The sequence below is a fragment of the Bactrocera neohumeralis genome, chromosome 2 (genome assembly GCF_024586455.1).
Source record: "Bactrocera neohumeralis isolate Rockhampton chromosome 2, APGP_CSIRO_Bneo_wtdbg2-racon-allhic-juicebox.fasta_v2, whole genome shotgun sequence".
In the NCBI taxonomy this organism is placed as follows: domain Eukaryota; kingdom Metazoa; phylum Arthropoda; class Insecta; order Diptera; family Tephritidae; genus Bactrocera; species Bactrocera neohumeralis.
The window spans coordinates 37491445-37504779 of record NC_065919.1 but is presented as its reverse complement, the minus strand read 5'-3'; the positions used below and the strand labels follow the sequence as shown (position 1 = coordinate 37504779).

At 38.3% G+C, this 13335-nt stretch overlaps 1 protein-coding gene and 1 pseudogene across 1 annotated transcript; one reads left to right on the top strand and one right to left on the bottom strand.

Moving 5' to 3' along the window:
• Window positions 1-996: 996 nt before the first annotated feature.
• On the top strand, window positions 997-1505 carry LOC126751559 (uncharacterized). The gene is made up of 2 exons (XM_050461927.1): window positions 997-1175; window positions 1251-1505. The coding sequence occupies exons 1-2, from the start codon at window positions 1041-1043 to the stop codon at window positions 1503-1505; spliced, it is 390 nt and encodes a 129-aa protein (XP_050317884.1). The 5' UTR covers window positions 997-1040.
• Window positions 1506-12873: 11368 nt separating this feature from the next.
• LOC126751821 (U1 spliceosomal RNA) lies at window positions 12874-13019 on the bottom strand (annotated as a pseudogene).
• Between the last annotated feature and the right edge of the window lie 316 nt (window positions 13020-13335).

Genomic DNA, 13335 nt, shown 5'->3' with positions numbered 1-13335 from the left:
GCAGGAGAAGCTGGAGCAGGAGATGTGACTGCTGGCGAGGGTGCTGGAGCAGGCGATGCGACTGTTGTTGTTGGCGCTGGAGCAGGCGATGTGACTGTTGGTGTTGGCGCTGGAGCAGGCGATGTGACTGTATTTAAATACAACGGCAAAACCTGTAAGTATGAAACGGACCAATTATTACCTCATATATAGTCCGACAAATATTAAATTAAAATATTAGCTGGTGACCCAAAGTCGCAACACCCGGCAATCCATCCACCGCTGCTGCTCCAAAAGTTGAAATTGCTTGCTCCTCGAATTCGCTCATTCCATTTATCGGAGGGCCTCCACCAGTCGCTTGCGCATGTGCCTTCAGTTTGCGCGCTCGCGATCGCAACTGATGTTTCCAATGCATCACTGACTATGGAAACATATTTTAGTAATGTGAAACATACACAAGCATTTATGAACTTACCTCCCTCCACTTGGCTGCCGACCGAGTTGGACCTCTTAAGGCATTTAAATTATCTGCTAACTACGACCAAAGTATTTGCAGCCCTTGAGGGTTGGTCGGAGTTAGCTTCCCCCCTTGCAACTCAGGATGCTGCTTGGAAAACATTATGTAATGTTGCAGCTGCTCCTGAGTTGTCCTTTCCGTTTTTGTACGCCTAGGAATATATGAAATTATTCGGCCCTGTCGTAGAATCCGATTTTCTCGGTATCGCATTTCAATCCGACAGTTTTTTTCGAAAGGTGTCGCACAATCCGATCTTATCGATTTTCATGTTCGAAACGCATTTTTATAGGTTTAAGGTGTCGCGAATTCCGGGTTTGTAGGTTTTCTTATCGGGAACAAAACGGTCAGACCATCGCTAACGTTTTTATTTTATGTGCCATATTTACACGCTACTATTTCTTATAAAATGTAAGTACATACATATATTTTGTCCAAAGTGTAAAATGTAATTGACATTTGAATATTAACATACCATTGATACTATTTCAAGATTTCCAGGGGAAAACATAAAAATAGAGGACAAAATGATGTACTGTTGCAGTTTATGGAGAAGTATCCCGACATCGCCAGAGGGTTTACCAAACGAGAAAAGGCGCTTGTGGACTCCCTTTGGCAACAATTAGCAGAGTCGCTTAACAGCGCAGGCCCGCCAATAAAGGATGTGAACGGTTGGAAGAAGGTAATCAACAATGCTTTCATACTCATGCTGGTGGAAATCCTATTCCATTTTCTAATTCTTTTCTCCTATTTTTAGATATGGACGGACTGGAAAAGCGAAGTGAAAAAGAAGTTGGCGCAGAATAAAATCGAAGCCCGAGCCACTGGTGGAGGACCATTTTCTAAGTATACATTGAACCAAACGGAGGAAACCATTGTACGCATTTGTGGAATGGCTCAGAGTGTTGGAGGGGTTTCGGAACTATCATTTGGTCTCGAGGAAGAATATTTAATATCAAGCGATGTGATAAAACTTCACAATTTTCCTCGTAAACTTCTGTGGAAACGGTGATAGTTTCTATATTGGGGCATTCAATGTTATAGCACCGACAGATGTTGTGCAGTGCGCAACAAACATTGACAATTTTAACCACCTTTTGTGGGTTATATTGCAATGTACCTTGTAAGCATCGAAAGCGACTTTTTAAAAGGCCTATCGTTCTTTTTGTTTACAAATAAGCGTAAATTTAATTTAATACATCAATGGAACAGCTGATTCGAATATCGGGTTTGCTCATGTTCGAAAAAAGCTTATTCCGATAGAATTTCGCGACACCAAATGAAACCGATATCGGTTTTCATTTCCGGCAAAAACCAATTCCAAGTCGGATTCTACGACAGGGCTGATTGTATATATATATATGTATATGTATTTAAAATTTGCAAAATTACTTACATATGCTGATTATCCATTGTTGTATACTTTTTTGTTTGCTTATTTTTCTTAAAAAGGCTGTTTGAGCTTTTTTCCTATGAGGTTTGAGCAAGAATAGCCTCACAAAATATGCCTCACAAGAAATCTCTCAAATGTTTCCTCTCAACTCAGTTGAGAGGTTTTTTCAGAATAGGGCTGATTAGCACATAAATGATCCTCACTAATTTTTAAAATATACATTTCTTACTTATAAGACCTGCAGCAAGCGTATATTGTGAATTTGTTTAAATGTTTACAGTTTAATTAAATGAATTTGAAGTGAAACATGTGCATAAAATGTGTTAAATGTAGTGATATAGCTAGTTGAAATGTTTGAATTTTAGGAATTTTCGAACTTTAATGTCGAATATCTCGTACACTAAGCGTTTGCGGTAAAAAATATCTTTTAATCAGAAGGACTTCCTCTTTCCAACGGTACCTTCAGATCGCGGCGCCAAAGAAATCGAAATTGTGCAACAACGCGATGGAAGTTAGAGAAAAACTGTTAGTTTTTTCTCTCTCAAGTTTCAAATTGTATTAAAGTCGGAGACGGCCGAATTTTCACGATTTGTCGATGTTATCCAGTCTGCCTTAAAAATATCGCCACAAAGCAAAAACCGAAGAAATAAAAGCCAAATATCCTGCAAGTGTACAGCAATCACCCAAAATTCAAAGCAGAGCATAAATTGCATGCATAACTATGTCATGCGGACAGTGCCGTAAATTTGCTGTATTAGTCGCAATTTTTTGTGAGCTGTCAAGAAAATGGCTTTCAAGGCAATTATAATTGGCACATTGACCATAGATGCTACTGCTAATAATACACAATACTTCGCAAATTTTGTAAATCAAAGCCGCAGCCAAATTTTTAGATTTTTAAAACTTTATATTAAACAAGTAAGAAACATTCATTATTTGGTGAAAGGATGTAATGATTGCAATCATGTTTGGTTTCTTATTAAATTATAATATAGATCATAGACTCACTTAGCCTCCTTACTACATATATGTATCTTATTATCCGAGATTTTAGATCTTAGAACACTGTCGAAACCAATTCCATTTATATTCAGCGCTTAACCACATCATGAAATATCAGAGAAGATATTGCCCCAATTAAGGCTTTTTGACACAAGAAACATTATAACACAACAAAAATTATGTAAAATTTAATGGCGATTTAGGTTTTAAAAATGGCGTCTTCTAAATTTACATCTGCGCAAAAGTGTTGCCTGTCAGGAGTAAGAAATCTTATTAGAAGTGAATTCAATATAAATTAAGAACAAGAAAAAACGTTAACTTCGGATGCACCGAAGCTAAATACCCTTCACAGGTGCATTTATGTTAGTAACTATGTGTTCAGTTTGTATGGCAGCTATATGCTATAGTGAGTCGATCTGAACAATTTCTTCGGAAACTACATTGTTGCCTTAGAAAATAATCTATACCAAATTTCGTGAATATATCTTGTTAAATGTAAAAGTTTTCCATATACATAAGAACTTGATTCCGATCGTTCAGTTCGTATGGCAGCTATATTTTATAGTGGTTCGATATCGGCAGTTCCGACAAATGAGCAGCTGCTTGAAGAGAAAATGACGTTTGAAAAATTTCAAAGCGATATCTTAAAAACTGAGGGACTAGTTCGTATATATACAGACAGACGGACAGACAGACGGACATGGCTAAATCGACTCAGCTCGACATACTGATCATTTACATATATACATATATGTATACTTTATAGGGTCTCCCACCCTTCCTTCTGGGTGTTACTAATCCTGCTCAGGTATAATTAGTACCACAAACAGATTTAAGTGTATATTTTTAATTGTAAACAGAAAGATAGCGGTAAATTTCAGCGCATAGACGCCACATGACAAAGTGACAGTTGTCTTCACTAATTTGCTGAAATCGGTCGAAATAAAGGCGTGATCAACAAAATTTGCATTTGTTTGCATAAAAAAGTGTTTTGCACCGAGTTCAAAGTGTTTTCCACGATATTTCCTTACAGTTTGTGCATTCGAATTGCTGAATGTACTAATCAGCGTCTGACAGCTATGAATCATCGGGCTCAGTCAAAGCGAAATTTAACCGATGCTAATGAAATTTTGGTATTTCTGGGCGTTTCATTGATTATGCATTATAATAAGTTGCCATCTCTGAAGGACTATTGGAGCAAAAATCCATCGATGGGAAATTCAGTTATGAAAAGGTGTTTATCACGAGATCGCTATTTATTATTGTCATCGAAGTTATATTTCAATGACTGCAGTAAGCCCGCCGACAGTTACAGAGATTATTATATCTCCGATGTTGTGCAATGTCTGAAACAAACATTTGCAGCTGCTCGAAGTGAAAGTTCATTTCAGTCTATTGACGAGTGCATGGTAAAATTCAAAGGTAGATCAAGTATGAAGCAATATATGCCAATGAAACCAATAAAGCGCGGAATCAAAATTTGGATGCGATGTGACTCAAAGACAGGATACGCTTACGATCTTAATCTTTATACTGGTAAGGAAGCAAACGCTGTACAGTCTGTACCTACCACTCTTGGAGTAAAAGTCGTTTTGAAATTGGTTTCTTCAATTCGTGAGAAGTAAGGTGTTTAGCCTTTGACCGCTTTTTTACCTCAATTAAACTGTTAGAAACTATCCCATATCCCGCACTTGGGACATACATGCAAAACAGAAAGAATACACCTAAATTTGTCGGAAAGTTGGCAAGAGGAGAAAGTCAGCTTCAAATCACCTCTGGTGGCATTTTGGCAGCCCGATGGATGGAATCAAAAGAAGTCCTCTTAGCTTCGAATTGTCATGAGCCATCGCCTGTAGACGTTGAGAGGAAGCAAAAAGACGGATCGAAGAAGAAAATTAAATGCCCTAAATGTATCAGTGACTATAACAAAATTATGGGTGGGGTCGACTTGGCCGACCAAAAGACAACCGTTTATGATTTCAATCGCAAATCTCAAAAGTGGTGGAAAAAGGTTTTTTTCAAGCTACTAATGGTTAGCGTCACAAATTCATGGAATGTTTATACTGAACATAAGAAGCAAAAGTTATCACTAAAAGACTTTCTTGTGCCCCTTGCTGAAGCAATGATTTTCGAAGGAAATAAAAGTCGTGAGACGATGCCTCGTCGACAGGGAGGAAGAACTCCTAAACGCACAAAAACTGATAGCCTTAACGTTGGATATCACTTGCTAGTGGAGCAGGAGAAGCGTTGCCGCTGCGTCCGCTGCACTTCACTTGGAATCGAAAAGCGAACTAAAATGATCTGTTCTGGCTGTAACAACGCGTTGTGCTACAAATGTTTTGGACCCTTCCACAAATTAAATTAATAGTTACATCACATTATATTAAAATTATCTTAATAATAACTCAAATAAATATGAAATTTCATTACAATATAGCTATTTTTCTAAGATTTTATTTATTTCTCAAATTTACAATAGTCGTCAAAAACTCTTATTGGGATTTTATATCCCACAGTAAATGTTTATTGGGATAATATGTCCCAGGATAAAAGTACGATTTTAGGATTTCTGAGTATGCAGGACATAATTTTTTAGCCCAATCTTTCAGTATGAGCAGAAATTTTTGTTGAGACTATTTCCGGTTTTCAAATAAAACTCCGTCCCGAAAGGGTTAAGGTGCTCGTTTGCAAGATTTACTTACGCTTATCTCACAAAATTTTACCTTACAATTATAAAGTGATGTAACTCATTCAGCTGGGGAACACAAACCATCTTCTTTGACCATGCTCTTAAAGTAAAGTAAAGTTCGAAATTCCACTTTTATTACAAATATTTAATTTTCCACTTTTGACTTTGTGTAACATTTATTACACTCCCATACCTAAATATGTGTACATATGTATATATATGCTATATGTTTTCGTCCAAATCGATCACTCTATTAGATATGTTTGCATAAACGTTGCCTTGTTTACACGGTTAAAAGCGCCCATACACGAGCACACAAGTGCGTTCGATCGGTATGTGTGCGCTTGCGGTTTATCGTGTATGGGCTTGTTCGCGTACCGATCCATGTTCGCGAAAATGTTTGATTTTTTACGATCGGTGCGCGAACATGTTTATCGTGTATGGCGTTGTCGGCGCACAAAATCTCATTTCTCTCGTGTCGCCGAACAGTGAAGATCGCGGATAATGCCAAGAGTTAATGGGAGAGCCTGCTTTCGAGGCTGCAAAAAATCGATTTTTTTAAGGATTTTTTTGGGAGGGAAAGAAATAATTGATTCAAGCGAAATTTCTAGGCTTTATAGTTCTATATTTGAACATCTTTCACAAATTTTTTGGATACGAAATCTTTGATATTCTGCCTTTGGGAAGCAATTACCCGATGCATCTCGCATGTACATTTTTCGGACGGCGGGCAGGATGCAGGTCGCAATTTCTATCGGAAACAAAAAATTCAAAGAGATTCATATTTTTTATTAATTTATCTTCTAGTTAAACTAAGAAAATTTCAAAAAAAAAGTGTAAAATTTAAAATTTTATTAAAAATTGAATAAGTAGTGGCTTTTCAAAAGAATTTTATTTTATGCTATTTAAAAATATACAATTAAAACTTGACTTTTCTTAATATTTTTTTTTAGTTTAAATATAAGATAATTTTATGTCAATGATAATAATTCCATACGATTTAGTTTTTTTTTCTATCCTGCCCGCCAATTAAGAATAATCGTAAAAATGAAAAACCGAGAAATCACGCTTCAAAGTTTTCGCTTTTTGCCTAAGCGCTCATACAAAGTGTAAGAAAAATAAAAGTTGGAATAACTTATTAACGAAATACAAAGAAATAGATAAAAATGCTACATTAGAAATAAATTCCAAGAAATGTTCCGCTTGCCTGTCGCACATGTTAACTCTGTGAAGAACGAACGCAAAATGGATTTGTGTGTCGTGTATGGGCAAACGAATTCATACCGATCGAACGCACTTGTGTGCTCGTGTATGGGCACTATAAGCCAACTGGCGGTTGTAGTTGACATACGACACGGTGAGGGTAATGTACCTATTGAACATTTGGTATCTACGATTGAATAAGAAGAAGAAGAAAACAACACGACGGATAAACATGTACGCATGATCGTGCGTATTTTAACAACCTTGTATTTGCGTAGCGCTAGACGACTTATGTTGTACGGAAACACACGCGACAACAAAATGAAAAATAGCAATGCTTGCTTTAACTTAATGACTATAAAAAAATGTATGTGTGCGAATAAGTTAATTGCAAAAATGCTAATCCGCATGGGTAAATACAAACAACACTTGCGCAATTGCGCATTTTTCTATTCCGCATTTTTGGTACTTTCCTTTAGCTCCAAAACCGTCGCGTTATCAGCTGTCATGGAACGCGCCGCAAATGTCCCTACTTCTGCCGCTTCCTCATTTCCGGGACTGCTGCGGTATATTGCGTGGCAAACCTGTATCAGTGCATATTCTTATAGGCGTGGCGGCTGCTGATGTGTCAAGCGCAGCAAGTGATGTTGATTGAGAGGTTGGCACTCCTGTTGAAGTAGCAGGTACTGTCGCTGTTGCGGCGTCAGTTCCGCCATCCGTCTAAGCGCTTCCACTACTGTCGATGACATCGCTTTACTTGTTCTGGTCATGCTTTGGTGGCCGTTGCTGATTGCGTTCGCGAATTCTTGCTTCTTGCTGTTGAAACTTAGTGGAGTTATCATAATTGGGTGCTTTTTGCTTTGTGAGTTAACGAAAGAAAATATTTAAAATTCATATAATTAATTGCTTACCGACAAATCGAAAAAATAGAAAAGGCAAATTGCTAGACAATTAAAAGCTAGAAGTTCTTAAAATTCCGCAACCGCATATACTATTTCATACAGCTCATCGTTCCATCGAATGCGATATTCGCCGTGGCCAATGCGCAAATGACCATAAATCTTTCGCAGAATCTTTCTCTCGAAAACTCGTAACGTCGATTCATCGGTTGCTGTCATCGTCCAAGCCTCTACACCATATAGCAAGACGGGAATTATGAGTGACTTATAGAGTTTGTCTTTTGTTCGTCGAGAGAGGACTTTACTTTTCAATTGCCTCCTCAGTCCGAAGAAGCACCTGTTGGCAAGAGTTATCCTTCGTTGGATTTCCAGGCTGACATTGTTGGTGGTGTTTACAGTGGTTCCAAGATAGAAGAAATTATCTACGACTTCAAAGTTAAGACTGTCTACAGTGGCGTGAGCGCCAAGTCGCGAGTGCGACGACTGTTTGTTTGATGATATTTCGTTTTACCCTCGTTCACTGCCAGACACATTTGCTTTGCTTCCTTGTCCAGTCTGGAGAAAGCAGAACTAACGACGCGGGTGTTGAGCCCGATAATATCAATATCATCGGCATACGCCAGCAGCTGTACACTCATATAAAAGATTGTACCAATTGTCGATTAAGTTCTGCAGCTCGAATTATTTTCTCCAGAAGCAGGTTGAAGAAGTCGCACGATAGGAAGTCACCTTGTCTGAAACCTCGTATCCCATCTCCCACGTGTTGTGGTCGATCTTAACGTTGCGAGGTAGGCAGCAGAGAGAGCTGCAACGAGTATAAAATCTAAACAAACAGTCGTGCCAAAAACACAATAAATCAATTCAGTTCAGCATAGACAACATTGTTAATCAATTCGAGTAGCCGCCAGCGTCAACTGACGTGATGCAGCACGAACAATTTGCTCATCGGCAATCACGATCGTGTAAGCGGTAAGACTGGCTTCGGTTGCAATCGTATCATGTCAGTTCATAGCGTTGCGACGATTATTTGAATTGAAATGAAACTTTGGGTAAACTATAAGTAAGTCTACGAGTAAATCTATGGGTAAATCTATGAATACAGCAAACAACAACAATTTTCTGCTGGACTGATTTGAATCATGTGTGGTTAAAAATGTATCAGCTTTGAAAATGTGCGCATGTTACAAATTTTCGAAGCGTAAACAATGGAAATTCCATCGAGAACGTACATACATTTGTTATATGTATGTACTCGATGGAGTTTCCATTATACATATAACATATGTACATATATATGTACATACATACATACATGTATATTGAAACATACATATGTATTTGAAATAGAACAAAAGTGGACTACATAGTAAATCAGTGTTTAGGGGATGATAAACAAACCAAACTCTGTCGATCATTTCAATCATTGAAGCCTGCATCACTTCGGGTATTTTCTGCTGATACGAACGTTCATAAACAAATCAGGGCCCGAATCGCGGCATTCGTCATCGAGCGAGCTATTGTATCGAAACAATTTTCGTGACATTTCGAGTAGCCGGACCGCCGCACTCGATACGAAGCGAATCTAAATTAGCTCCCTGTAACAGCCCTGGCCTCTCTACAAATGGCATTTACGAAGTGTCAAATTGTGAAATCAAAACAAAAGAAATCAAAACAAAGAAAGTTGTTGAAGCCGTGCTATATTTTTTTTATAAAGGTGAAATGTTATTATTTTTCTCAAAAGTGATGCATCCAATAATTTTTTAATATTCGTCTTCGGAATGTGAGGAAGAAAACGTGCAGCAAGTCATAAGGAACTGCATGCGAGACAAAAGCAATCCCTTGGCATTGCCGGAGGCAGCGTAAGGAGTTAGAATTGTGTACAAATTAATTTCAATTGCCTATATGTTTATATTTACAGCTTCAGGAAACGGTTCAGACTCTCTAAAAGTGAATTTAACTACTTATTGGCTGAACTCAAATTTGAAGGGCATTTGTCAACCGCAGTGGCACCAATGATTCAACTGGGAGCGACTTTGTCCCTTTTGGCCAGTGTTGGCTACCAGCACTTGGTGGGAAATGACTTTTTGATAGGAATATGTCAAAGCACTATTTGCAAAATAATAAAAAATGTAATCAGCGAAATGGAAACAAAGTTGTGCCCCAATTTATTAAATTCGTGCCCGACATCTTTCGGAATGCACGAAATCGTTTGTTGAAAAATACAAAATTCCTGGAGGTAAGATTAGCGCTTTTATTTTGAGTAAAATGTAGTGCTTTTAAAGCTGAAGCATACTTAACATATTTAAATATATGTTTATTCATGCAGTTATTGGATGTATTGATGGCACGCTCTGTGGGCTGCAAAAACCAACAGTAAATGAGCACATGTTCTTCAACAGGAAAGGATTTATTATTATTTGTATGTATATTTATTTATTTTTTTTTAAGGCTTCTAATTGTATTCGGTTAATTTGCAGTTCTATTGCTTTGACTTCCATACAAGCTTTGTGAGCGTCCTCTTTCATTTCCATCGACCTCTCCTTCAAAGCTATAAGCTTGTTTGGTTTTGCGCCTATACTCTGCTGGTAGCTTTCAAACGCGATCATGTTTTCTTTAATGAGGGCCAGCTTTTCATCGGCAGCATCCTGTTTGCTCCTCTTCGTAGCGATGCGACTAGTAGAGGGCTTCGGTGGAACGTCGTCTTCGCCACTGTATAAAAGCTCTGCCATAAGCTTTTCGAGAGACTCTTTTTCAGGGGTGGAGTTGCCAAAAGTTCTTACTTCTCCCAGGCCTTCTACCGCAACGTCCATGCCGGTAGCCTGAAGCAGTTGCTCCTCTGCTGTTGTTAGGTACTTTTCTTCGTAAGGACCACCACCAGTTCGCTGCTTCGACGCTTTGTTGAAAGACAACTTCTTTTTGACGTTGTGCTTTTGATCAGCAAATACCTAAGTGTATATGTACACTCAGTCCTTTTTTTACGCGACCTCTTTTTACGCTATTTTACTTTAACGCTGTTATTTTTGCAGAATTTCTCACTTTAACGCGATTGCTTTTTTTCGTTTTTTGCTTGGTCTTCAACTTGCAGCAGAATTGGAAAATTATTTTGTAGCAAATGATACTGATGCCGAACGTGCATGAATTTTTCAAAAAGAATTGAGTGTCTGCATGTTAAGATATAAAGAACTACATCGGAATTTATTGGGTCCAAAAAGAAGCATTCAAACAAAATTAACTGAATTTATGGAGCAAACTCAGTCGGAGACGCTAAGTCAATCAGAACGTCATTCCATAGTTCTTACTATTGATTCTGATACAAATTCTAGTGATATCAGTGCCGGCCATCAAAATAAGCCGCTAAAAATAATTTAAACTACGGTTAATGACAGTGATTAAACAGCAGTCAACGGGTTTTTCAATAAATATTGTTTTTGTTTTGTATTTTTTATTTTGTTATGAATGAATAAATCATGTCTGAAATTTGAAACTTATTGTATTGTTTTTGAATATTTTTTTGCGCGTATATTTTGTTATACGCGATATTTTTTATATTCAGTTAATATTGGAAAACTAACCATTTTTAGGCGATTTTTTTTTTACGCGATTAGTGGCAGAACCGAAAATCGCGTAAAAAAAGGAACGGGGTGTATATAGAAAATAACATTTGTGTTAGTAAATTCGTTAAGACACTTATCAAAAGAAGAAATGCATGGAGATTTACGTACTTTCCGCCAAGACTTAGCATCCTTCATTGGTGGACCGGCCGCATTAAGCAGGACCGCCAAAGAGTCCTACAATTTATTGGCTGCAGCTTTGCCCTGACCACAATTCGGCAACATATTTTTTGCCACATCTTGATACCGAAGCATGTATTCGGCCATTAATTTTTTTTGTCTCATGTTGATTTTATTAACATTTGTCCTAAAAAAAGGATTATATTTATAAAATAGTCAATAGCATAAACGTTAACTTACATTTTATTTGATTTTTTCTGAGTAGACTAACGACGTTTGAAATCTTTTGAACTAACGATTGCAAATTATCAATCGATTGACATTTCGTTAGGTTCGTTTGAATTACAACTCGTTATCGAATAACAGAATGTCAAATTTCGAACGAGTGTACTCGATAACGAGTGTCGCAATCCGAAAACTGGAAATTTCGAACAATTTTACTCGTTCACGAATGCCGCGATTCGGGCCCAGGTATAAGCTGATCGCTAGTGATTCAAAGTTGTTCTCTATCGCTGATTTGAAGACAAACAGTGTGCTTCGTGTGCATGAACTGAACTGACAGAATCAGACAGAGTAACGGATCAGTACTTAAGTATAAACAAAAATGTATTACTCGTTGCAGTTCTCTGGTAGGCAGTCTGTTTTCTCTCCGCTGTAGCCCGGCACTCCTCGTCGTACCAGCTGTTCTTTTGCATTTTCCGAAAACCGATGGTTTCGGTTGCAGCTGTACACAAGGAGCTTGAAATGCCGTCCCACAGTTCCCTTATACCAAGTTGTTAAGGAGTGCTCTCAGATAGCAGGAGTGCAAGTTGAGTAGAAAATCGTTCGGCTGTCTGTTGTGATTGCAGCTTCTCGACGTCGAACCTTCTTTGCGTTTGTTGGCGTGCGTTTTTTGCTGCACAGAGGCGGGTGCGAATCTTGGCTGCAATAAGATAGTGGTCCGAGTCGATGTTAGGTCCTCAGGGTGCACGCATATCTAAAACACTGGAGATGTGTCTTCCGTCTATTACAATATGATCGGTCTGGTTGGTGGTTTTTCGATCCGGAGACAGCTTGACGAATTTTCTTATGCTAAAATCAAGTACTACAGATAACCATATTTCGGGCCCCGGCGAAGTCGATCGGCCTCCATCCATATGGGGATGTTTCGTTGTTGCCCACCCTGGCGTTAAAGTCGCCAAGCACGATTTTGATATATTGGCGGTGGCAACTCGCATAGATGCACTCCAAGCGCTCTTAGAAGGCATTTTTGGTCACATCGTCCTTCTCTTGTAGACAGTGTTATGACAGTACTTGGCGACGGAGTCTCTCTCCTACCACGAATCCCACACCAAATTTGCGCTCCTTTATATGGCCACTGTTGTAAATGTCACAAGGACCTACTCGTCTCAGTCCTTGTCCCGTCCATCGCATTTCTTGGACAGCGGTGATGTCAACCTTCACTCTAACGAGGACATCAACCAGCTGAGCAGAGGACCAAAAATTACACGCACGAATTATTTACATTAGGAATAATCACAGAGGTCAACCCAATCGCAATGCAATGATCAGGTCTCGCTCCGGAGGAACCGCCTTCATGATCACGGAAACCTATACGCCAGATTTTGATCACATTGGCTGTATATAATGTACATTGATATAAGTTTGTCCAGAGACAGTATACGGGTTTCTAGCGACTTCTAACAAAACCTATTCTCAACATCAAAAAAAAAGAAATCATGTAAATAAGATTGTTCGTGGAAAGGTTGTTATTAACAAGAAAAAATGTTAACTTCGGTTGCACCGAAGCTAAATACCCTTCACAGGTGCATTTATGTTAGTAACTAAGTATGTGTTCAGTTTGTATGGCAGCTATATGCTATAGTGAGTCGATCTGAACAATTTCTTCGGAAATTACATTGTTGCCTTAGAAAATAATCTATACC

What these genes read in the sequence shown, in the direction of transcription:
- LOC126751559 (XM_050461927.1), top strand. Translation starts at nt 1,041, where the DNA reads ATGGAGAAGTATCCCGACATCGCCAGAGGGTTTACCAAACGAGAAAAG. An exon ending in ATGTGAACGGTTGGAAGAAG is followed by an intron (nt 1,176 to 1,250) that starts GTAATCAACAAT and finishes TCCTATTTTTAG; the next exon opens with ATATGGACGGACTGGAAAAG.